At 43.0% G+C, this 25960-nt stretch overlaps 1 protein-coding gene across 1 annotated transcript in view; it reads left to right on the top strand.

The window, feature by feature from the left end:
- Nucleotides 1-25960, top strand: part of LOC126176324 (calcitonin gene-related peptide type 1 receptor-like) — a 170806-nt gene that overhangs the window by 19724 nt on the left and 125122 nt on the right. Inside the window, exon 3 of the mRNA XM_049923474.1 lies at nt 24233-24401. Coding sequence (XP_049779431.1) covers nt 24233-24401 — 169 coding nt within the window. The remainder of the gene's footprint in view (nt 1-24232; nt 24402-25960) is intronic.

Raw genomic sequence — 25960 nt, 5'->3', positions numbered from 1 at the left:
CTGTGCGTTTTTCAACTGCACCTGAAGGGCACAGATCTTACGCTCCTGCTCCTCTATTAACTTACTCTTGCTACATAACCTGCAGTTCCAGGAGAGGATCTCACCAGAATGCCCACTGGCTTCCCCACTGCATTCCCCCCAGTGAAAATACTTCGAACAAGTCTCACACCGCAATCCACTACTCACGAACCTACGGCAAAGCCCACACTTCTCACTCATGGTAAAATTTTACTTTTTCTAAGTTCCGCTACTACAATAAGAAGATGTTAAAAACCTGACTACAATCATCACAAACTTACTCTACAAGGGAAGTAACTACTATTATTAACAGTATTAATAAACAACAAATGTGAATATAACAAAAGACTAATACAGAAAGAGAATCAAACGTCTAATGACACAGTAACGAAGCTGTAAACAGTTCCCAAAATTCGCAATATATATAATATATTATATATGTATAATATATATAATATATTATATATATATATATATATATATATATATATATATATATATATATATATATATATATAATTCGCAATATATATAAATGACCTTGTGGATAACATCGGAAATTCACTGAGGCTTTTTGCGGGTGATGCTGTAGTATATCGAGAGGTTGTTATAATGGAAAATTGTACTGAAATGCAGGAGGATCTGCAACGAAATGACGCATGGTGCAGGGAATGGAAATTGAATCTCAATGCACACAAGTGTAACGTGCTGCGAATACACAGAAAGAAGGATCATTTATCATTTAGCTACAATATAGCAGGTCAGCAACTGGAAGCAGTCAATTTCATAAATTATCCGGGAGTGGGCATTAGGAGTGATTTAAAATGGAATGACCATATAAAATTAATCGTCGGTAAAGTAGATGCTAGACTGAGATTCATTGGAAGAATCCTAAGGAAATGCAGTCCAAAAACAAAGGAAGTAGGTTACAGTACACTTGTTCGCTACTGCTTGAATACTGCTAACCGGTGTGGGATCCGTACCAGATAGATTTGGTAGAAGAGATATAGAAGACCCAACGGAGAGGAGCGCGCTTCGCTACAGGAAAGCGTTACGGAGATGATAGATAAACTCCAGTGAAAGACTCAGCAAGAGAGACGCTCAGTAGCTCGGTACGGGCATTTGTTGAAGTTTCGAGAACATACCTTCACCGAGGAGTCAATCAATATATTGCTCCCTCCTACGTATATCTCGCGAAGAGACCACACAGAGGCATGCCGACGATCTTTCTTTCTACGAACAATACGAGCCTGGAATAGAAGGGAGAACCGATAGAGGTACTCAAGCTACCCTCCGCCACACACCGTCAGGTGGCTTGCTGAGTATGGATGTAGATGTAGATGTAGGACAACTTTATTTGGTCCACTGATCGGTACACTGTCGTTCGTCACTATTATACAAAACACTTCTCTGCAAAATCACACACGGTATTGGTAGCTAAGTTAGTTTCCGATACTGTTGCTTGCAGGGTGTAGTCTCTAATCCAGTCAAGCTTCCCGAAAAAAATTCAAACAATCTTCTACGTTACATAAACATGGAATCAGATTCTTCCAAGTGAGCCAATCGGCCGAAGAAACGGCTACTACCACAGACACCCCAACTCACTACCGACATAAACCGTGCAGGTTTCCCTAGCGATTCACAAATAATTTATCATAACGCCCGCCACCACAGTCCCTTGATCGATTTAGAACCTCACGTTCTATATCTATAGTTTGGAGCCCGCGGCTTCGATAGGCAAACATTCTTGGAAATTACCGCTTCTACACTGAAAACCTTCGCAGTCATGCATCCCGGAACGGATCGCAAATACCTCGGTGGTTTCGTCCTTCCACTTCTTCCACACGGCCTGACGTCAGCGGTGTCTGTTTTCGGCAGGGTTGCGGTCCAGCGTAAACCTCGTTTCCGCCATCGTGTTTAGCTCCGAGACACAGCGCAGCCGTCGGAAATGCGTGGAACGTGGTGCAAGCTGGAGACATCTGCGAACTCGTCCGTGCCTTGGGTACTGGGGGAGCGGCTGAGTCGCGGCAAAGCTGACAGTCATTCGGATCCAATTTCATCGCTACCGAGGACAACCCGTGTAAGAGCTACGCGCACTTTTTAGTTTGTAAGTAGCAATACCAACTATATTGATCAGGCAAAACGTTATGACTACTGCCCATTGTGAAACCGAATGCCACCGGGCAGCTTTGCGGTCACGTGACGCGGTAAAAGACGTACGTAACAGTAGCAAAGACGAATGGTGAATGGGACGATACAGGGCGCAAAAGGGCAACACCACTGACATAAACGTCTCTGACAAAGGGCAGGTTGTGATGTCTCGGCCCCCAGGAACGAGTGTCTCGAAAACCGTGAATCTGGTCGACTGTTCGCGTACTACTGTTGTGGGCATCTACAGAAAGCGTTTCAAGGAAGTTTATGCCACGAGCAGGTAACACGGCGTTGGCTGTCTACGACTCATCAAAAAAGTGGAGATGAGATGGTTGCTCGCTCTCTGAAGCAGAATAGGTGGCTATAGATTCCTGACATTTTCAGTCTGGGAGTGATCTGCGATGGGCCGGCCGGTGTGACAGTGCGGTTCTAGGCGCTTCAGTCTGGAACCGCGTGACCGCTAGGGTCGCAGGTTCGAATCCTGCCTCGGGCATGGATGTGTGTGATGTCCTTAGTTTAGTTAAGTTTAAGTAGTGCTAAGTTCTAGGGGACTGATGACCACAGATGTTATGTCCCATAGTGCTCAGAGCCATTTGAACCATTTTTTTGATCTGCGTTGTTTGATAACTGAAGAAAACTTCAAAAGCCAAGATTGCTAAAAAAAGCATCTTGTTTTGGATGACTGGTTTCGACAGAGCTATGCTGTCATCATGGGGTCTTCATGGTATGATAAATGAATATGCAATGTGAAGCGACTTGAAACACTGGTAGACAATATGTAGTTAAAATTTTAAAGCATTATATCCGTTACACATAGCGCTCCCGTAGTTACATAAAAATACCGTCGTATTCGAATCCAACGTTTTGTCAAAAAAAAAACCAGTCGGAAAAGAAATTCCAAAAATTTAGGATTTTGAACAAACGAGCGTTTATATCTATCATAATATTAATACGTGGACACGAAAATTGAAGTACCAATTTTTAATATTAATTGTAGAAGGAGGCCACTGATCCTTATATAATTCGAAAGGAACTTTGCCATACATGTACACAAAAGAAAAAAAAACCTTTGTATACATAGACACAAATGAGAAAAGTTTTCCTTTGTCTCTGATGTTGCTACCAACTGCCGGCCGGTGTGGCCGTGCGGTTCTAGGCGCTTCAGTGTGGAAGCGCACAAACGCTACGGTCGCAGGTTCGAATCCTGCCTCGGGCATGGGCGTGTGTGATGTCCTTAGGTTAGTTAGGTTTAAGTAGTTCTAAGTTCTAGGGGACTGATGACCTCAGGTGTTAAGTCCCATAGTGCTCAGAGCCATTTGAACCATTTTTGCTACCAACTTTTACCACGCGTAACGATCGGGTGTTATGGTAGAATCGACACACGAAAGTAACAAAGTTTCGTGTAGTTCATTCTCAGCACGCTCATGTTTGAATGACGCAGATAGTTCATTTGCAGTAACCCATGCTTACCGGATAGCTACGTTGCCGCAACTGCTACAACGTTGATGTCGACAGCGGAAAACGAAAAGTAATAACGAAGCCGTCGGGGACACAAACGTTATTAGCGTCGTTTTTTCACTCGCTTTGGCCCAAAAGTAAATGGAACTACCTGTGTGTTCGTCTTTTGGCATCACGACAAATTTTAGAGTATTCCGAATTTTCAGTATCTTCATTTAGAGTAGCTGCAGAGTCCCTTGTTATAAGTAAACTATTTTGTTTCAGGCTATGCCTCAAAGAAGAACGTCAACGGGTGGGACTGAAAGACGAAAAGCTAGAGCGACACAATTTTTGTGTAGTGAAAGTAATAGGAACAATGCAGATGTTAATAACGATAATTCTATTGTCGTTCTGAAAGCTATATTTAAATATGCACTGAACATAATTACAAATAATTTTGATAACTGTAATTGCGGTATGATGACTTTACAGTGCATACATTTTAATGCAAATCATTTCGCGTCTGAGGTGACTTTACGTGATACAGCAACATTCACATTGTGTTGTCATAAGGGAAACAGTAATTTGCTGCCACCATCACAAATTTATTTTACAATGCAGTGTATCACAGACTCCCTTCAGATCATCGAACAATTAAAGAGAAATGAAAGAATTATTTCAAGAATACATGTAGCTACAATTCAGCATATGTTACGGATCAGTTCTGCGGCTAAAATTTCAGACACGTTAATACACATGACATTTACTATTACGGATCAGTTCCAGTGAGCAACTGGTCGAATTTCGACCACAGGCGATACTAGTATAAGCAAAAACATATACGTTCGTATGTTTAGAATCTCAAAACTCCGAAGGTTCTTGTCCGATTGATTTCAAATTTTAACACAACGTTGCATTCAAATACGCGCGTGTTTTCATATAACGGTTTATATATATATACAGGAGAATAGCTATTACTAAAAATCTTGAGAAGTGAAAGACCGATTTACTTCTAATTTGTACAAGTTACTATAATAAATGTATGGAGACAAATAGGATATAGCCAGTTACATTTATCACAGTATTTACATTTATTACAGTATTTAGCAGTGAAATGTCATTAGTAAGTTTGCGAACGGCAAAGTTGTATGTATGGCTCATCGGCTTGTGGTAAGAATACTACTACGGAATTTGAATTTGCAGTAATAAGCAAGGCACAAAGTTAGAGAGAGTAGAGTATAGGAGAAGAATAGGGGGTGGAAGAAAATGGAAATAGCAGAAAGCAAGAGATGGGCGGAAAGAGGAGACAGGAGGAGATGGAGAGAGACGGGGAACGAGAAGATGGACATAGAAATGGGAAAAGAGGGGATGAGAGAAGAGGCAGGCGCAGATGGAAAGTAAGGGAGGACAGGAAGAGGAGATGGACAGAGATGGAGATCAGATTCCGATACATACGAGGGTCACTCCAAAAGGAATGCAAACTATTTTGTAAAAATACAGTTTTCATTCTGCATGTGTGAAAGATTTACAGTGTGTAAGGACATCCTTCCCGCTTGTTTACAAACTTAGTTCAACCTGTTCCTGTGAGTGGTGCCGTCACAGCATGTCTTCAAGATGGCTGCTACACTTGACGTTCGTCAGAAGCAACGTGCTGTCATGGAATTCCTGTGCTGTGAAAACGAGACAGTGGGAAACATCCACAAAAGTTATGGCTACGGTGTTTACGATTCCGAAGGACTCTTGCTTGTGGACATCATGCCAAGTGGAACCACCATAAATTCTGATGCATATGTGACGACACTGAAGAAACTTCAAGCTCGATTGAGTCGTGTTCGACCACATCGGCAAAAGCAGGATGTTTTGCTGTTGCACGACAATGCACGGCCGTTTACGATGACTTCTTTCTGTGGGGTACGTTAAAGGAGAATGTGTACCGTGATGTGCTTACAACCCCAGAGGCTATGAAACCACATATTGTGGCAGCCTGCGGCGACATTACACCAAATGTACTGCGGCGTGTACGACATTCATTACGTCAGAGATTGCAATTGTGTGCAGCAAATGATGGCCACCACATTGAACATCTATTGGCCTGACATGTCGGGACACACTCTATTCCACACCGTAATTGAAAACGGAAACTACGTGTGTACGTGTACCTCACCCCTCATGGTAACGTACATGTGCGTCAGTGAAAAAGACCAATAAATAGGTGTTAGCATGTGGACGTAATGTGCTGTTCCAGTCTCTTCTGTACCTAAGGTCCATCACCGTTCCCTTTGGATCCCTACGTAATTCGGTGCTCTCCGATACACACGATCGAAGAGCGGAGGAGTGGTACTCAAGCGTCAACTTTAGGTTACAATATCTCCGGATGTAATTAACATTTCACAATGCAACAAACGGCACTGATTACGTATTTGTTTATATGTTCATATGTGCTAACAAAACTAACGGGGTTCCATTTAAAAAAAACGTAGGTGTGTGTTAAAAAACATACTTCCGTGCATTTTTGTATGGTTTGTATTAACCAATTACACTAGCCCCTCTCCTCACGTTCGGTCTGTGGAATCGACTCGTCAGTATTTGATGTGGTTTACGAAATATATCCAGCGGTAATGTTAGGTGACTCACCCTGTATAGGCGCTGGTTCCAAGATGGCGTAAGGCAGTTGAGAGGGATGGAATTTATGTGGAGAAATGAAAATATTGTTCCTAAAGAATGTATCTACACATTGCAAAACTTTCAAACATGTAGAATAAAAGATGGATTTAAAAAAATATATTATGCATTTCTTTTGGAGTGACCCTCGTATTAGGAACGTGTACTTTCTCTCTTCTTTCTTTCCATTTAATCAGACTGAGCTACAACAACGCGTGGCTGGAAATAAATAGTTTTTGAACGAAAATATGTGACGCTATCTGAGGTCCTTTATCTCTTCCTTTAAGTGGTTGTGCCTGCCTTGGAAACCACTTCTGGCCATATGTCCATACGACCTTTTTTGCTCCCCATTTTCTAACGGGTCCTTGCCTACAGCTTGTCCCCATTTAGTGGAAGCACCCCTGTATAAGGCTTGTGATGACGTAGGCTATGTCGTACTACACCGTAGTTATCACCGTCACAAGCGTGCGATCTATTTCGTTCAACATCCGAAAGTAAATTCGTGTGAGGCATAACAGTATTAACATGCATGTAGAGGGTAGGTTGGTGCTATTCACGATTCCAGTACACAATATTATTCCCTTTGGATACCGTATTGTTCAATCTCCGTGCAATGCGATGGCCTGACGACACATCACTGGGCGGGCCTGTATGCCCGCATGATGCCGCTCTACTGCTCAACTTCGGAACCAACATCTTGTTTCATTAATAACCTCCCCATCATGCACAAACTGCTTCCCGCGGAGTGCATCATTCACTGGGTCATACTAATAAAAGTCGAAGGGTGCAAGATCCGAGCTGTAGCGTGGATGAAAGAGAAAAGTCCGATGGAGTTTTTGCAGCTCATTTGGATCGGTAGACTTGTGTGAAGCCTAGCGTTGTCATCGAGAAGGAGAAGTTAGTTTACATTTCTGGAGCGACGTTCACGCTAATGTCATCTCTTCAGTTTCCTGAGGGTAGCACAATTCACTTCAAAGCTGATCGTCGGACACAGAGGGAGGACATTAGAAGGAAAAATCCCTTCAGAGTCCCAGGAAACATCACCATGACTTTACCGGGTGAGGTTGCCCCTTTGAACTTTTCTCTGGAGGAGAGGTGGTATATCGCCACTCCATCGATTTCCGTTTTCTTTCCGGTTCTAAGTGATGCACCTAACGCGCAAGCAGTTCCGCGCAGGTGGTCCTTCGATGCTGTTTGTCTTCTGTCAGGCGGCAAAGAACCCAGCGGACACACAGCTTTGAGTGCCTCAACTCGCAGACGAGTGTGCCAGCATTACCGACAGGGACGTTCGGTTGAGTAGCGATGTGTCTGTTTGTGATACGTCGATTACCTCGAATGATAGTGTCCGCACGTTCGAACATTGCAGGAATCACAGTCAGCACGCGGGAGCTCGGACAAGTTTGCGCGATCTTGTTGCGATGATGACAGACACATCGCCCAATGACTCACCGTGCTTTTGTTCACTGACAGGTCTCCGCAGACGTTCGGCAAGCGCTTTGGAATATCTGCAATGCTTTGGTTCTCCGTCAAAAGAAACGCAGTGACAGATCCCTGCTTGGAGAGCACGTCGTTTACAGACTACCTACAGCGCCACCACCTATCGGAACTTATGAAACTATGCGGGCTGAAGTGGGAATATTACGCATTGCCCCACGACTAATCCCGCATTTGTCAACCGAAATTGCCCGAGGAAAAAAAAGGTGTTGCAGAAGTTGGGTTATGTACTCAGAATGGCTTCACTTCCAGAAAAGCGAAATCTTATAGTGTATTATGTATCCTACGTTGCCCGCATCTCGTGGTCGTGCGGTAGCGTTCTCGCTTCCCACGCCCGGGTTCCCGGGTTCGATTCCCGGCGGGGTCAGGGATTTTCTCTGCCTCATGATGGCTGGGTGTTGTGTGCTGTCCTTAGGTTAGTTAGGTTTAAGTAGTTCTAAGTTCTAGGGGACTTATGACCACAGCAGTTGAGTCCCATAGTGCTCAGAGCCATTTGAACCATTTTTTATCCTACGTTGGTTTTTGCAAAACAGAACAAAAGGATCTATTTCAAATATTGAAATTTTTCTCTAAAGAATTTTTCCGTCTGAACCTAGGTCTTGATTACTTCTTACTTTTTTTTTTTTTACCACTAGGTAATGGGTGCTATATGTGCTGGGCTGATATAGAATGTCAAAAATCGGCACGAAATAATAAAATAACTATAAAATGATGAATTATGAATGCGAGTAGCGTTTCCACTTGAGACATAAGCATTACAGACATAAAATGTCCCAGGACTTTGGCGCACAAAATCATTTAAGTCAGTGCCTGATTCGTGAAACAGTTTTACGTTTAAAGACGACAGATCGCACAAAAACCCTATTTTCAGATTACTGTTCCCAGTACACTAATACAACAACATTTACACCGTGGTTGTTAATAATGAAGTCACAAAGTTCACTCACTAATATCTCACAAAATGGTTACGAGCAGAACACAATACACATCACCTTTCAATGAACAGCCCTGGGAAGGAGGGGAAATCAATTCATGGAAAATTTAAGCATCTTCTTCTACGCACAAAATAATTTTCGTTGTTGATTACATAGGTGGTTTTCGCCTTAAGAAAACACATATTAGCTACATGAGCTCCTTCTCTTATTTCATTATCCTTTGACACAGATAAATCTACTCATATAGAGTGGTTACAATTAAAGCGTTCCTACTCGCAGAGCTCCAGCGTGGCATGTAATTATCGTATCGCAACGAGGTCAAAATGAGGCGCTCTGAATGTGAGAAAGACGTGTAGAAATGTTTCCTTATGTAATGGATTAGCAAAGAGATGTGAGCAGAAAAGATAAAAAGTGAGAAATGCATAATGTTTCTTTTATTATTAACCGCCATTTTCACAATTTATTTAATCTTAGCACCAGATACGTCGAATGAGATGCTGTATCTTTAAAATGATGTGATAAACAGTTGCTCGTAGCAGTTCCGGTGGAATGTGAGCAGCGTGTTCCTGCATACTGGCCTTTAGATCAGGTAGGGACCGATCGTGTCCTTAGTAAATGAGTTCTGTAAGTATCCCCAGAGCCAAAAGTCACACGGATTCAAATCTGGAGTACGCGGGCCATCCCTCTGGAAAACCTCTGGAGATAACACGGTCGGGGAAGGTTGCATTATGCAAATGTTTCACTGGGCGAAAGGTGTTGCCCCATGCTACAAGTAACCTGTGGTTTCCACACAGTTGCGCACTTCCAAAGCAGGAATCGCTTGCTGTACATGGAGGTATACAGTAGTAATAGACTGAAAGTCATCGAGTAAAACAGAAGTAATATCCGGCGTTCCCCAAGGAAGTGTTATAAATGGCTCTGAGCACTATGGGACTCAACATCTTAGGTCATAAGTCCCCTAGAACTTAGAAATACTTAAACCGAACTAACCTAAGGACATCACACACACCCATGCCCGAGGCAGGATTCGAACCTGCGACCGTAGCAGTCCCGCGGTTCCGGACTGCAACGCCAGAACCGCTAGACCACCGCGGTCGGCTGGAAGTGTTATAGGCCCTCTATTGTTCCTGGTCTATATTAACGACACAGGAGACAATCTAAGTAGCTGTCTTAGATTGTTTGCAGATGATGCTGTCATTTACCGTCTTGTAAAGTCATCAGAGGATCAAAACGACTTGCAAAATGATTTAGATAAGATATCTAAGATATCCGTATGGTGCGAAAAGTGGCAATTGACCCTGAATAAGGAAAAGTGTGAAGTTATTCACATGAGTACTAAAAGAAATCAACCAAATTTCGATTACGCGATAAGTCACACAAATCTGAGGGCTGTAAATTCAACTAAATACTTAGGGATTACAATTACAAATAAGCTAAATTGGAACGATCACATAGACAATATTGTGGGTAGAGCAAACCAAAGACTGCGGTTCATTGGCAGAACACTTAGAAGGTGCAACAGGTCTACCAAAGAGACTGCTTACACTACACTTGTCCACCCTATTCTGGAGTATTGCTGTGCGGTGTGGGATCCGCATCAGGTGGGACTGACGGATGACATCGAAAAAGTACAAAGAAGGGCAGCTCGTTTTGTATCATCGCGAAATAGGCGAGATGGTGTCACAGACATGATACGTGAGCTGGAGTGGCAATCATTAAAACAAAGGCGATTTTCATTGCGACGGGATCTTCTCAAGAAATTTCAAGCACCAGTTTTCTCCTTCGATTGCGAAAACATTCTGTTGGCACTCACCTACATAGAGAGAAATGATCATCACGGTAAAATAAGAGAAATCAGGGCTCGCACAGAAAAATTTAAGTGCTCGTTTTTCCCTCGTGCCGTTGGAGAGTGGAACGGTAGAGAGACAGCAAGAAGGTTGTTCATTGAATCTGTTGTGAATAGCAGAGTAATCACGTAGATGTAGAAGTAGGTCACGATAACTCGCAGACGTCGCGGTACACCTGACAGACCCTCTCTGTAAATTCTCTTCAAGGAAGAACGGGCCGTGGATAAAGGTGCCTGTGAAACCACACCACAGTCACACACGGTGAGTACAATGGTTCTTCGTGCACAACACGCGGTTTAACGCGTCAAATTCGGCAGGTCTGTGTATTCACTACACCCCGTAGTGTAAAATGTGCCTCGTCACTACATAGAATATTGAACAGCCACATGTCATCAACTTCGATACGTACCAGAAAGCGAAGAGCAAATTCAGAACTCCGTTGCGGATCATCAGATTTGAGTTGCTTTACCGTCTGGGTCTTGTATGCGTACCATAACAAAATAGACCGCCAAACTTTCCGTATTGTTGACCATGGGATGGTCAACAGTACGGAATTCAGGTGACACTGCACGAGCACTACCGCTACCCAGGGCGCGTGTTGTATGATGATTTATAGCAACAGCAACCTCGTCAATAACTTCCAGTGGGATAGGACGCCTTCCTTTTCCAGTTGCCACACCAAGCTCACGCGTGTTTTCGAATCTCATCATCGTCTTCTTTAACCATTTAATGACATCGGGCCTCTCCTCAGATATTTCATTCGGCAATACTCTCTCAATACAGCACTGTAATTGCTGCCGTTCACATAGAACATTTTCTCGATAACCATACTGATCACTAACGTTATGCAATTTTGTCATATGATGACATGATGGAGACCGTGGCTGTTATTTGAAGACAAATGTTGATCGCGTTAGGACAGTCACCAGCCACAAATTTACTTTCCGTTCCTTTATTCAAAGGGTGCCGTTACCGGTTTCGAATCGTGATTCATCTTCAGACGGTTTACACGCTTTCCTTATGACATGTGGTGTGTTTTTTACAGATTAATTGTCCTAAAATATAAATAATACATAATTATAAGCACGCCATACACAGATGGTTGCGTTAAAAATTTTCGTTACGTGTGGCTTACGTGAAATGTCGGTTTGGAGTGTTTGTTTTCATAACATTCGTCCAACAGATGTGAATACATTCCCACTGCATTCTTATTCTTGCACACGTAAATTTTTCTCACTGAACACTTTACATTTGTCACCGAGAAGATTTCTACCACGCACCACATGTTTTGATACATACAAAGAGCTTACAAACATATGAGTATCAAAGATGCTACGATATATCGTAACATATGAAGATGTCCTATGTTTGGAAAGGATCATATATTCACTTACGCAACTGAAATGCCTTTTACACTAGTACAGAGACATAGACTTTTTGATTTGTTACTGTTATATTAATTATAAAGTTGTTTTTTTAGTACTGTATAGGTAAAATAGTACATTATTTAATTACATTTACCATCACGAGAATTATAGTAACATATAAAATTGCTACTTGATCTGCAGATAGGCGTACTAATATTATTTGCTTTGGAGGTTGGAAATTAATTTTCGGAAATTTTTCAGGAAAGGGGTGTTAGCTTACTCTGTTTGTTCATTAAGGATATAGTTTGGGGTGCTGTTTTTGTGTGTGTGTGTGTATTTCTATTTATTTTAATATATTCATAGTGACTCCTTTTTCTGCTAGATGTAAAATTTTTTAGTTGTTCTCAATGTTTCCCACTGAATGGTTTTCTTCAGCAATATGGCCTGCAAATGCAGATTTGTTCAAGTTATCAATTCCTAATGCATCAATGTGTTCTTTGTATCTAATTTCAAACCTTCTGCCTCTCTGTCCAATGTAGAATTTTGGGCACGTATTACATTTGAGTTTGTATATTCCTGATTTACAGTAGGGACTCTTGGAGGTATTTACATCATGGATTACTTTTTGTTGTAATTAATTATTTGTGGAAAAGCTGATTGTGATATTTATGGCTTGTCAAGTCACAGCGTGTATGCCATATTGTCATACAAACGGTGTACAGCGCTAGATTTGCACCAATGTGTTTGCCACAGTAATCGGTTCCGTATTAGCGCATTGCGGTATCTATCAAGTCTCGCTGCCATGCGATAATATGCAAACTCCCCACTATATTTGTTTCTATTAGAAATTTAACCCAACTTTACCTCCCACTCTATGACGCACAAACTGCTATCCAACTTAACCTCGTATGCTAACCTTTGACTAAGCCACTTGTCTTTATATTAAATGCGTGAGTGACGTAAAACAATTATCTGACACTAATCAAAATTTCCACTTACCTCGCGTCTTGACAACATTGTTGCAGATTTCTCGAAAACGCGAGAGCAAACTGCAAGCAGGCAGCGGCTAACAAAGATTTCTATTTGGAAATAAAATTTGCAACTGTTGCGTACCACATGTGGTAATACGTAATGTTAAACAATGGGATGGGGAGAGAATAACTATTCCCACAAAATGATATTCCAAGAAAACGATTTTAGAATGAAGTATATATATTCAAAAAGCCAGATTAAAACTTCGCATGATCTTCACACATAACACAGGTCTGAACAATACTATGGTTAACAAAGAGAACAATGATTTAAAGGGAGTGCAATGTTAACAGAGAATTTCTATAAAAATAAAACACCTTAATCACTTAATATGTTAACACCTGACAGGGAAGTGGGGTGGTCTCTCTCTCGGCTCTGGGCGAGAGAACAAAATCAACTAGCTGCCAATAATCATTTCTAAAATAAAGTTCGCAGTGCTGCAGTCTTACCTCAAACATCTTCCCTTCAAAAATTAATATTCAAATTTTATATTCCTTTCGATTTCCGATATGTACATAATATTCACCCTTGCTGTCCCTTACAATAAATCTTTCTTCATCTAACAGATAATATCACAAGTCAACACAGCACTACAGAATACGTCCATCACCTACCACACTTCAACTAAGAATGGATCGGACTGTGCAGAGCAGTGGTCTCTATACTACCTGGATGTTGAACTCCAGCTGTCTGATCGTGCCAGCCACATATTCTCGTATTTCGTTTCTTGCAGAACTACAACGTGGCTGTTAGGAAAGTCACTGGAACATGAAAAGAAAATACTTTCGATCCGGCTCCCACATCAGCCAATTACATCACATGTTGACATAAGGTTCAAAACAAGAAATCAGTCTGCAATTCTTTGTCACGTACAGACCGAATTTGTTTGCCAAATTACAACATGGCGAACGATGCAAAGCACATGACTTTGAAGACGCTCTACAGTTCTATACTCAAAGAGCAGACTTCTACATCCGAGTTGTAGAGAGATCACTGGTGCAGAGGCAAAGACTGTGCCACGACAAGATCAAAGATTGTTCAACAGTAACATAACTTGCTCACTCTCTGATGTGCAAATCGATGACATCCAAGAATCAAAATGACATGACCAGCTTACAAATTACAGTCCACTCTGGCCTCTGTGAGGAGCTGCACTTTAAATCTAACCACGCGGTACATCTAAAGTATAAATTTATACACTAATGGGCATACACCACGACGATGGCGTGCTACAGACGCGAAATTTAACCGACAGGAAATTATTAGCTTTTCAGAGCATTCACACCAGGTTGGCGCCGGTGGCGACACCTACAACGTGCTGGCATGAGGAAAGTTTCCAACCGATTTCTCATACACAAACAGTAGTTGACCGGAGTTTCCTGGTGAAACGTTCTTGTGATGCCTCGTGTAAGGAGGAGAAAAGCGTACCATCACGTTTCCGACTTTGATAAAGGTCGGTAGCCTATCGCGATTGCGGTTTATCGTATCGCGACATTGCTGCTCGCGTTGGTCGAGATCCAATGACTGTTAGCAGAATATGGAATAGGTGGGTTCATGAGGGTAACACCGAACGCCGTGCTGGATCCCAACGGCCTCGTATCACTAGCAGTCGAGATGACAGGCATCTTATCCGCATGGCTGTAACGGATCGTGCAGACACGTCTCGATCCCTGAGTCAACAGATGGAGACATTTGCAAGACAACAACCATCTGCACGAACAGTTTGACGACGTTTGCGGCAGCATGGACTATCAGCTCGGAGACCATAGCTGCGGTTACCCTTGACGCTGCATCACGGACAGGAGCGCCTGCGATGGTGTACTCAACGACGAACCTGGGTGCACGAATGGCAAAACGGCATTTTTTCGGATGAATCCAGGTTCTCTTTACAGCATCATGATGGTCGCATCCGTGTTTGGCGACATCGCGGTGAACGCACATTGGAAGCGTGTATTCGTCAACGCCATACTGGCGTATCACCCGGCGTAATGGTATGGGGTGCCACTGGTTACACGTCTCGGTCACCTCTTGTTCGTATTGACGGCAACGGCACTTGGAACAGTGGACGTTACATTTCAGATATGTTACGACCCGTGGCTCTACCCTTCATTCGAGCCCTGCGATACCCTACTTTACAGCAGGATAATGCACGACCGCATGTTGCAGGTCCTGTACGGGCTTTTCTGGATACAGAAAAGGTTCGACTGCTGCCCTTGCCAGCACATTCTCCAGATCTCTCACCAATTGAAAACGTCTGGTCAATGGTGGCCGAGCAACTGGTTCGTCACAATACGCCAGTCACTACTCTTCAAAATGGTTCAAATGGCTCTGAGCACTATAGGACTTAACATCTGAGGTCATCAGTCCCCTAGAACTTAGAACTACTTAAACCTAACTAACCTAAGGACATCACACACATCCATGCCCGAGGTAGGATTCGAACCTGCGACCGTAGCGGTTGCGCGGTTCCAGACTGAAGCGCCTAGAAGCGCTCGGCCATTCCGGCCGGCCTCACTACTCTTGATGAACTGTGGTATCGTGTTGAAGCTGCATGGGCAGCTGTACCTGTACACACCATCCAAGCTCTGTTTGACTCAATGCGCAGGCGTATGAAAGCCGCTATTACGGCCAGTTGTTCTGGGTAGTGATTTCTCAGGATCTATGCACCCAAATTGCGTGAAAAAGTTCAAATGTCTCTGAGCACTATGGGACTCAACTGCTGAGGTCATTAGTCCCCTAGAACTTAGAACTAGTTAAACCTAACTAACCTAAGGACATCACAAACATCCATGCCCGAGGCAGGATTCGAACCTGCGGCCGTAGCGGTCTTGCGGTTCCAGACTGCAGCGCCTTTAACCGCACGGCCACTTCGGCCGGCGCGTGAAAATCTATTCACATGTCAGTTCTAGTATAATATATTTATGCAATGAATACCCGTTTATCATCTGCATGTCTTCTTGGTGTAGCAATTTTAATGGCCAGTAGTGTAGTACCTCCTTCTTGTGGGAGGTGTTGGAATGATGAATCATCCTGGAGCCCGTTAGGCTTCTCTCACGTAGCATACGAAGTCGGTAGCACAGAAAGGGATTTTTCTCGTAACTAATATGGAACGCCGTACTTACAAAAACAGAAAATAAAGTGCTAGTAGTTATTCGTATTATCTAACGTACTCATCGTTACGTTTTGATGCTGCGTAAATAAAGCAATGAAACTGCTGTTATGAATTTGGAAGCGTACGTTGACAGAAAGTGTCAAGTAAATGAGAAAGGCATAATGTTGATTTTATTATTAATTTACGCTTGCAGAATTTGTTCAATATAAGCACCGGGAAAGTCGACGAGTTTCTGCATCCGTAGAACGACGAGATCAACAGTTTCTCTCAGCCGTTCTGGTGTAATACTTCTACGCATTCAAATGTAATCGCCATCACTCGGAACAACGGAACGAGAATATGACGAACCATACTGAATAAATAACTGTAAATATTGGTGAAAGGTAAAGCATGAAATTGCAAATGTTCCCACACCACGTCAAAAGTTTGATTAGTCTCCTGATGTCAGATCAGTTCCTTTAAACATCTGTAGGTAAATTTTCACTGTTGACTGACTGTTCAATGAACCGGTTAAATATTTATCTACCTACTATTTCGGTAAGGTGTTCACGTGGCAGATGAAACCTAAGGCACTACGCACGGACCCAGACAGGGTCAACACGTGTGAAAGTGAAAGAGATGTGTAGCCCTCCTGAGGCTGTGGAGCGGGTCCTGGCTCTCCACAGCGTTTGCTTTTGTAACCGAGGTTCTGTTTACGCGACGAGGGATAAGCTTGTCCGCTGTAAAAGATCACAGATATCTCTCTCACCTGTGGAAATTCTTGTGTGCCTCTCCGAGGAGGGTGGATGTTGGTTTAATTCCGAACTTTTTCTCCTTTAGTTTGTGTCTCTGGCAGGGTTACGACAAAACGGCGTATCCTGGCTGTGGGTGAAACTATCAAGGCAGTCTCACTTTCCTATTGGCATCTAGCTTTCGAAGTATGTCAACAGAAAAATACCACATGTGGGGGACTACGAAAAATACTGATTGTTTCCCACCAGTGGTTTGATTACGATCACACATTTAGTTGCTTAAATCTAGCAGTGGTAGCAGCTTTGCACTTGTTCTTTTCTATATAGGTTCAGTCGAGATGGAGAAGATAACGTATTAACATTTTCTTGTGCGACCGACAGTTTCATTAATAAATTATGTGTTTCGACACTGCACTGTGTAATTTTTGCTATCGTGGCAACCAGCCGCCTTTGAAGCCAGGCGGTGAGGCTGCATTGCAAAATGAGTTTAGAGCAAAAAGTTAAGTAAGCTAACACGCTTAGTATTTTACAACAGAGTAAGGGAAATATTCGATACATACATACGACTGTCGCTATGAAACTGTGTAATGTAAAAATATGGCATTATTGTTATCATTGGGTGTCGTCGGATCCGTGTGGATGACTATGTTGCAGAGCCTTGAAACACATCACAGAAGGTGGTAAAACCAAGATGCCCTCTGCAGCTCGTAAAGAATGAAAAAAAAATCTCTCGCAGAAACACACTTGCGAGCACACACTTTGTCGGTTAAACCGCAGAGAACGACTTACTAGCTGATGCACAGTGATGCTAAGCTCCGCACTATTTGTTCCGCGTGCTGTGTGACGTGAAATGCACTTCCTCTCTACTAGTGACCTCTGCAGCAAGCCTCTAGAATTAGCTAGCCGATTTACTTCGCCTGCTGAGTCAGCCGTCCTGCGTAGCTGCCGTTGTTGCAGAGAAGTCTAACATGCAGGAGTTGCACACACGGTCACAACAAAGAAAGTTGTTCCAACAAAATCAACGAGTTTGCGAGGTAATTGCGAATGAGAAGTTACGGCTAGCTGGCCAGTTGTTGCTATCAGCTCTTTTACTTGCCTTCTTAATTAAGCTCAAATTCAAATGGCTCGAAGCACTATGGGACTTAACATCTGAGGTCATCAGTCCCCTAAACTTAGAACTATTTAAACCTAACTAACCAAAGGACATCACACACAGCCATGCCAGAGACAGGATTCGAACCTGCGACCGTAGCAGCAGCGCGGTTCCGGACTGAAGCGCCTAGAACAGCTCGGTCACAGCCGCCGGCGACTAAGTTCACCGCTATTATTACTAGACACCAGAATGCTCGCATGCCTGTTCGTTCCACTGGCCACAGGGTTTAATAACTGCAGTGGTTTTTCTGTAGTGTACCGTGAAACAGTTTAAGATAATTTTCATTCCTCTTTCGTTCTCACAATTTTACGGCAATAACGCAGCACGTGAGAGGGAAATAACTACGCAATATTTGTTTGTATTCCCTTATTTTATACGCAGTCCAGAAAAACATTCATTTATCGGAATACAAGTTTACATATTCTTCGCTGTTTGAGCCACTTGTACATGTAACTTAACTCTTTTTAAAAATGTTATATTCCAAATTTTGTCTTTCTCTTTACCACGCCAGCATTCTCTGGTTCAAATGGCTCTGAGTACAATGGGACGTAACTTCTGAGGTCATCAGTCCCCTGGAACTTAGAACTACTTAAAACTAACTAACCTAAGGACATCACACACGTCCATGCGCAAGGCAGGATTCGAACCTGCGACCGTAGCGGTCGCGCGGTTCCAGACTGTAGCGCCTAGAACCGCACGGTCACCCGGACGGCGCCAGCATTCTCTCAACAATGCTCCTACAGTGAAGGCGTGTGTAAAAATGGCATTAACGCTTTGCTATACATATCTTAAAGGATAAATCACGGCAAAGATTTACACCGAGGACAGTCCCTTGTGACGTTTCATACCAGCCGTCGCTCACTTCAGTATGAACTACTGTCCCTGTTCCTAAAAATGTACTTGAAATGTGAACTTTTAGGTTAAGTCCTCATACAACTAGGCTAATAGTTCAGTCATGTCGTTCCTTAACAAGAAAGAAAGCACTACTTTAGCACGTTATGCATTACGATATACTACACACGCGTACCTGTTGATGAAAGTATGACACCTGTCGCTTCGAGTTTAGATATAATACCTCACTCTTATCTGCAATGAATCACTAATTCCTTCAAGCACCGCTGCATTGTGCTGTAAATCTCGCCAGTTCTTCAGCTGTACCGCAGAGAGTGCTGTACACTTCATTTTTGAGATCGTCTCAGACAGATAAATCCAGACGATTAACGCCAAATGCTCTTGGGGTTCGAGGTAAAGACCATAATCGACCATCTATGTTTGACCGCATTATGTAACCTCATATCGGCAGCAAAGCGTGTCTGTTTCCCACAATACATATTTTCTGTTTCCCAAATATCAGTTAGTGAAGCCTCAGTCAATTGCGGGTACAATCGAACAGCGTATATTTTAAGTACATTTGAATTAAGCACAATATTTCATACTAAAGTCAGCGACAGAAATCGCAACTATCCTGGAAACGTCCCGTTCCCCGACGTATGTTTACTGGAACGTCCTTGCAACCATTATGCTGCTCAACAACCATTTTTCATCTGGTGTGAGATGTTTCTATTCCTATGTTGTTTTGGTTATAGATTCAAAATGTACCCTTAGAAATATAATATCATATTAAGTTTTTGAAACATTTAAAAATTAACTATTCTTTGTTATGTGTTAGTTTTCTGTTGGTTTTATTATTTTGTTCCTTTATTTAGAATATTGAAGTCAACACTATGAAGTCGCTTACTTTTTGCGTTACGTACTGTTAGTTTTCAAAACGCTAGGTGACAAATAATTTTTATTTCCCAGAACTTTACGGCTATATCAGTTTTTACGGAAAGACATACTTATAAACTAGCTGGTTGCCCGTATGTTTGCCTTATTCAGTGGATAAGAAGGAAACATATGAAAGCACGGTCCCGATACTTGAGGCAATCGAATATGAAGCTCTGGTGTTATTTGAAAGTTTTTTTCACTACTTAGATGTTTACAAGACTGATTTGGTAAAACACTGCTGTTTTCTTTTTCGTGGGACGGCCGAGTCGTTAACAATCACTACAATGTCAAGAAATATGTTATAAGGGAGATGCGTATTGTATCAAAGCAAAACGTTAAGATCAAACCATTACTTGTCCCACGTAATGTCATATCATATCCGCTTTATATTAAGTCAAGAATTTGCGAAGGCTCTTAAAAAGTAGGGAGTCATGTGGAGAAAGATTTTACCAAGATGAATGAGGCAAAGTGGAACCAAGGAGTGTTTACTGGACCACGATTGAGAAATTTGTTAATTGATGAGACCTTTGATGCTAAGATCAATAATTTCGAGTTACATTCCTGGAAATATTTCAAAAGTATTTTTCATGGCTTGTTGGAGAAGGGAGGAAAATTATGTTTATTTAGTAATTGAATTGTTGAATAAAAACCAAAAAGCGGGATGTAGAATGCTACTAAAACTGCACTTTTTAAATCCGTACCTTCAATTATCCCGCAACAGTTAGATATTGTTCACGATGATCAACGTGAATGCACCAAGACATTTCTTCGGTGGAACATCAAAGACAGTGGAACCCTTCAGTTACTGTTGATATTTCTTTAGAGAGACTGAACAGATATCTCTCAAAAGGAAAGCATCCACATTTCATTTCTCCAAATAAATTCACATTAAACTTCGCAATACATTAATATTTCTAATTATGATTACTACTTTGATAGTATGTATGACTCGCTCTATATCATGATTAAACTATGCATAATTTTCAGCATACTTTGATCTCAGTAAAGTTCATTACATTTTCGATTTGAAATTCGTATCATTTTATTGATATTTTCTATCTCAGAAATGTCATTTGACAGACGAAATTTAGTTGCTCCTTTGAATTCACCAATTAGAAATAAGATGCACGAAAAAAATTACAATTTACAGACCATTTTTTCGTAGACATTAAAACATGCCACATTTTGATATATATCACGTAATACCCCGAAACTTCGTGGCAGGTTAAAACTGTGTGCCGGACCGAGACTCTAACTCAGGACATTTGCCTTTCGTGGGCAGGGGCTCTACCAACTGATCTACCAAAGCATGACTCACAACCTGTCCTCAAGATTCAGTTCTACCAGTACGTCGTATCCTACCTTCCAAACTTCACAGAAGCTTTTCTTGGTCCTGAGTTCGATTCTCGGTCCGGCACACATTTTTAATCTGGCAGGAAGTTTCATATCAGCGCACGCTCCGCTGCAGAGTGAAAATCTCATTCTGCATAATACTTCGTTTATTTCGTGAACGGTTGGTTACATACCACATATCTAAAAGATCCTTTCGGCAAATGATAGTAAGTTGAGGGGCACGTACTATCTTCACGTGATATATTAACGCTTGCATTCATCGAGATATTGAAGCAAGTATAATTTCATGAACAGAATAATAGGCTTTTTTAACGGCACCCGAAAGCGCTTGAAATGGCGGCTACAGCGATGCTTGTTAATTTTGAGGTTGAAACTTTTCCCAAAAGAACACGAAAAATATTATAAAACTGAAACAAGTTGGCCAGAATCAGGTATTGCGTTGAAAACACACTCATGACATTCTACGTCGTTGTATTAAGACTTTTAACTGTTTACTTGTCTGCGCAGTAGATCTAGACCAATTGTGTTGACTATCGGCAGGCCTTTTCTGCCTCAACAGTCTTTGTAAGCAGACAAGTTCACCAATGGGCTTCGGCTTTGACAAGTAGGCAACAACGGGGACGGTTTAAATGGGAAACTGGCTTACGTAACTGTAGTTGTTTCCACGAAAACGTAGAAAGTACACACATTTGCAGTAGTTTTCCTAAGTTCCATGTGTTGCGCCAGAAGTTAGCAAATGTTGTAGCCCTATGAACAAAAATCCAAGCCGACCCTGTATCTATGTCCTATAGGAAATGAGGTTTTATCTTAGTGGTGTAGGCCTGTCTTACTGCATATAACGACGGAGCTTGGCATGCTTACCAGTTTTAGTACATTCCTGGGGTTCATTTGTGAAATGTTTCAACTTCTGTATTAACAAGCCCTATCACAGTAACCGCCTTTCCAAGAGGTATACACTGCAGCTACTAAAAGTGTACAGTTCCATTTAAAAGTACCATACTTGTTTAAATATATTAGTTGATGAGTTTAGAGTATTATCCACACTAAACATTCTGCGCCACTGAGAAAAGTATCAATTACAGAGAGTCTCGTTTCGATGTATGGAACCCTTTAGGAAATAGAAGGGGTGTTACGTTTTACGTAACTCACTCATGAGCACTTGCGAAGAGAGATTGAACAACACATGGTGGCAATATGTGGTAGCACTGTAGGCATATGCGCGTTAAGTATAAAATATGAGCGAAGCAGACATGAATGGGGAACCATTCTAGTGACGATAAAGGCCAAAAACAAGGAAATTTACTGGCAGAAGCTACTTTGACAAAGGGTAGATTGCTACGTCCGAGATCCAATGAAACAGTATCTCGGAAACTGTGTGGTCGGTTGACTCTTTGCGTGTGCTTCCGTCATGAGGGTCTATGCAAAGTAGTTGAAGCACATGAGTAGACGACAAGGTACTCGATATCCACCCCCCCATCACAGAAGGTGGAGATTGGAGGCATGCCCGCCCAGCAGAGCAGGACAGGCGGCCATCGGGGTAGATCGACGTCGGCGTACAGTACTGATGTAAGCTCAAATGTTTCAGAGCACTTTTTGAATATGTGGCTCTGCAGCAAATGCAACGACATCATCGCCGGCCGGGGTGGCCGAGCGGTTCTAGGCTCTACAGTCTGAAACAGCGCGACCGCTACGGTCGCAGGTTCGAACTCTGCCTCGGGCATGGGTGTGTGTGATGTCCTTAGGTTAGTTCGGTTTAAGTAGATCTAAGTTCTAGGGGACTGATGACCTCAGAAGTTAAGTCCCATGGTGCTCAAGGCCAGCCAACGACATCATCAACTGCAATTGCAGTTTATATGGGATCATCGAGATTGGACCGTGAATCAGTAGAATGTGGCACCTGGTCGGATGAATCACGATTCTTGTTAAAACAGGTCGGTGGCCGTTTGTGTTTACAGTCACTCAGGGAAACGATTGCTCGAAACACGCGCAGCGTTGCATACGCATGCCAGTGCAGGCTGTTTTATGCTATGGAGGACATTCACCTGTGATTCTATGGGACATACGGTAGTAAGCGAAGCCATCGTGACAGCTGTGGACCGAAAGAGCATTCTTGTGGACAGCATGCAGACTTCGTACTTGAAGTGTTGCGTGAGAGTGATGTCATCGTGTAGGTCTATAACTGTCCGTGTAGCAAGGCCAGAATCGTGCGACAGTGGTTTGAGGATCGTGATAATGAATCCACGTTGATGTGTTGAACACAAAATTCACGTGATATGAGGTCGACTGAACACGACATGGACACTTTCGGGCACCAGCTCTGTGCCGCAGTCAATCGGGCCGTAATTACAAGTCGATGACGTGGCCTCTCCATAGACATCTAGCGCCAAATATCTGTGGAAAACTACAAAGGATTTGTCAATCCATGCTACATACAATCGCTGGTGTACTGTGTACCTAAGGTGGATTAACATGGTATTAAGCAAATGGGCAAGTTTTGGGTCTTCTCTCTCTCTCTCTCTCTCTCTCTCTCTCTCTCTCTCTGTGTGTGTGTGTGTGTGTGTGTGTGTGTGTGTGTTGTGTGTATGTATGTTAGTAAACCCAAGAAGCCATATTCCTTCCATTGTGTGTGTGTGTGTGTGTATGTGTGTGTGTGTGTGTGTGTGTGTGTGTGTGTTGTGTGTGTGTACTTACGTCAGTAAAACAAAGAAACCATATTCCTTCCACAGGCTGGGCAGAGTAAAAGTGAGTTTAGAGATGTCATCTGCTCCTACACGCTGATAAACTGCAACAGAAAATGTGTTGTATCTCGATAACTTTTTATTTGTGGACCCATGTTTATTGGCGTTTTATAGCTAGTTTTGGCCTTTTCTTTCCATGCGTGAATTATTGACGATCACTTCTGAAACACCGTTTGTTTCTTACACCTTAAGACAAGCAACCTAAGTTATTCTTCCACACCATGGGCCAGATGGTGTAAGTTCAGCAGTCTGTCTTAAGGTACATGAAATATTTTACAAGCCATTTTTACTTTACCCACACTGTACGTTCTCATCTCTTCCTAGCATTGCGTCATCTACTGTGTGTGCTGAGGACCCCAGCACCTCACTATAACTCACACTGCAGAACCCACCTTTACCAGCCCTTGCTCACCCACCTGTTGCTGGCTGCTTGCAGAGCTGTCCCGCAGAGAGTGCCTGGCTGGCGGCTCGTGGCGGCTGCCCACCGACTACTCGCCCTGCAGCCGCCTGCCTGGTGTCGTACGCCGCCTCTGGGTCACCGTGGCAGCCCAGGCTGCGTCTGCTGCCTGCCTGGCGCCCGCCATCCTGCTCTTCTCCTCCTATGGGTGAGCGTAACAGCAGCCACACACTGCTGCATCAGGTTGACACATCACACCAACATGAAAACATCTACACTACTCGCCATTTAAATTGATACACCAAGAAGAAATGCAGATGATAAACAGATATGCACTGGACAGATATATTATACTAGAACTGACATGTGATTACATTTTCACGCAATTTCGGTGCATAGATCCTGAGAAATTACTACCCAGAAGAACCAGCTCTGGCCGTAATAGCGGCCTTGATACGCCTGGGCATTGAGCCAAACACAGCTTGGATGGCGTGTACAGGTACAGCTGCCCATGCAGCTTCAACACGATACCACAGTTCATCAAGAGTAGTGACTGGCGTATTGTGACAAGCCAATTGTTCGGCCACCATTGACCAGACGTTTTAAACTGGTGAGAGATCTAGAGAATGTGCTGGACAGGGCAGGAGTCGAACATTTTCTGTATCCAGAAAGGCCATTACAGGACCTCCAACATGCGGTCGTGCATTATCCTGCTGAAATGTAGGGTTTCGCAGGGATTGAATGAAGGGTAGAGCCACGGGTCGTAACACATCTGCAATATAACGTCCACTGTTCAAAGTGCTGACAATACGAACAAGAGATGACCGAGACGTGTAACCAGTGGCACACCATACCATCACGCCGGGTGATACGCCATTATGGTGATGACGAATACACGCTTCCAATGTGCGTTCACCGCGATGTCACCAAACACGGATGCGACCACCATGATGCTGTAAACAGAACCTGGATTCATCCGAAAAAATGACGTTTTGCCCTTCGTGCACCCAGGTTTGTCGTTGAGTACAGCATCGCAGTCGCTCCTGTCCGTGATGCAGCGTCAAGGGTAACCGCAGCCATGGTCTCCGAGCTGATAGTCCATGCTGCTCCAAACGTCGTCGAACTGTTCGTGTAGATGGTTGTTGTCTTGCAAACGTCCTCATCCGTTGACTCAGGGATCGAGACGTAGCTGCACGATCCGTTACAGCCATGTGGATAAGATGCCTGTCATCTCGACTGCTAGTGATACGTGGCCGTTGGGATCCAGCACGGGATTCCGTATTACCCTCCTGAACCCACCGATTCCATATTCTGCTAACAGTCATTGGATATCGACCAACGCGAGCAGCAAAGTCGCGATACGATAAACCGCAATCGCGATAGGCTATAATCCGACCTTTATCAAAGTCGGAAAGGTGATGGTACGCATTTAACCTCCTTACACGAGGCATCGCAACAACCTTTCGCCAGGGAACGCCGGTCAACTGCAGTTTGTGAATGCGAAATCGGTTGGAAACTTTCCTCATGTCAGCACCTTGTATGTGTCACCACCGGCGCCAACCTTGTGTTAATGCTCTGAAAAGCTAATCATTTGCATATTACAGCATCTTCTTCTTGTCGGCTAAAATTCGCGTCTGTAGCATGTTATGTTCGTGTTGTAGCAATTTTAGTGCCCAGTAGTGTAGTTCATCCAAAGGCTAAGCATAATAAATCATTTACTGTAGTGTCCTATCAGCCATTGTAATGAATTCTGGGTTCCAGGTCACT

The sequence above is a fragment of the Schistocerca cancellata genome, chromosome 3 (assembly GCF_023864275.1).
Source record: "Schistocerca cancellata isolate TAMUIC-IGC-003103 chromosome 3, iqSchCanc2.1, whole genome shotgun sequence".
Lineage (NCBI taxonomy): Eukaryota > Metazoa > Arthropoda > Insecta > Orthoptera > Acrididae > Schistocerca > Schistocerca cancellata.
The sequence above is the reverse complement of the archived record's forward strand: the minus strand, read 5'-3'. Positions and strand labels throughout refer to the sequence as shown.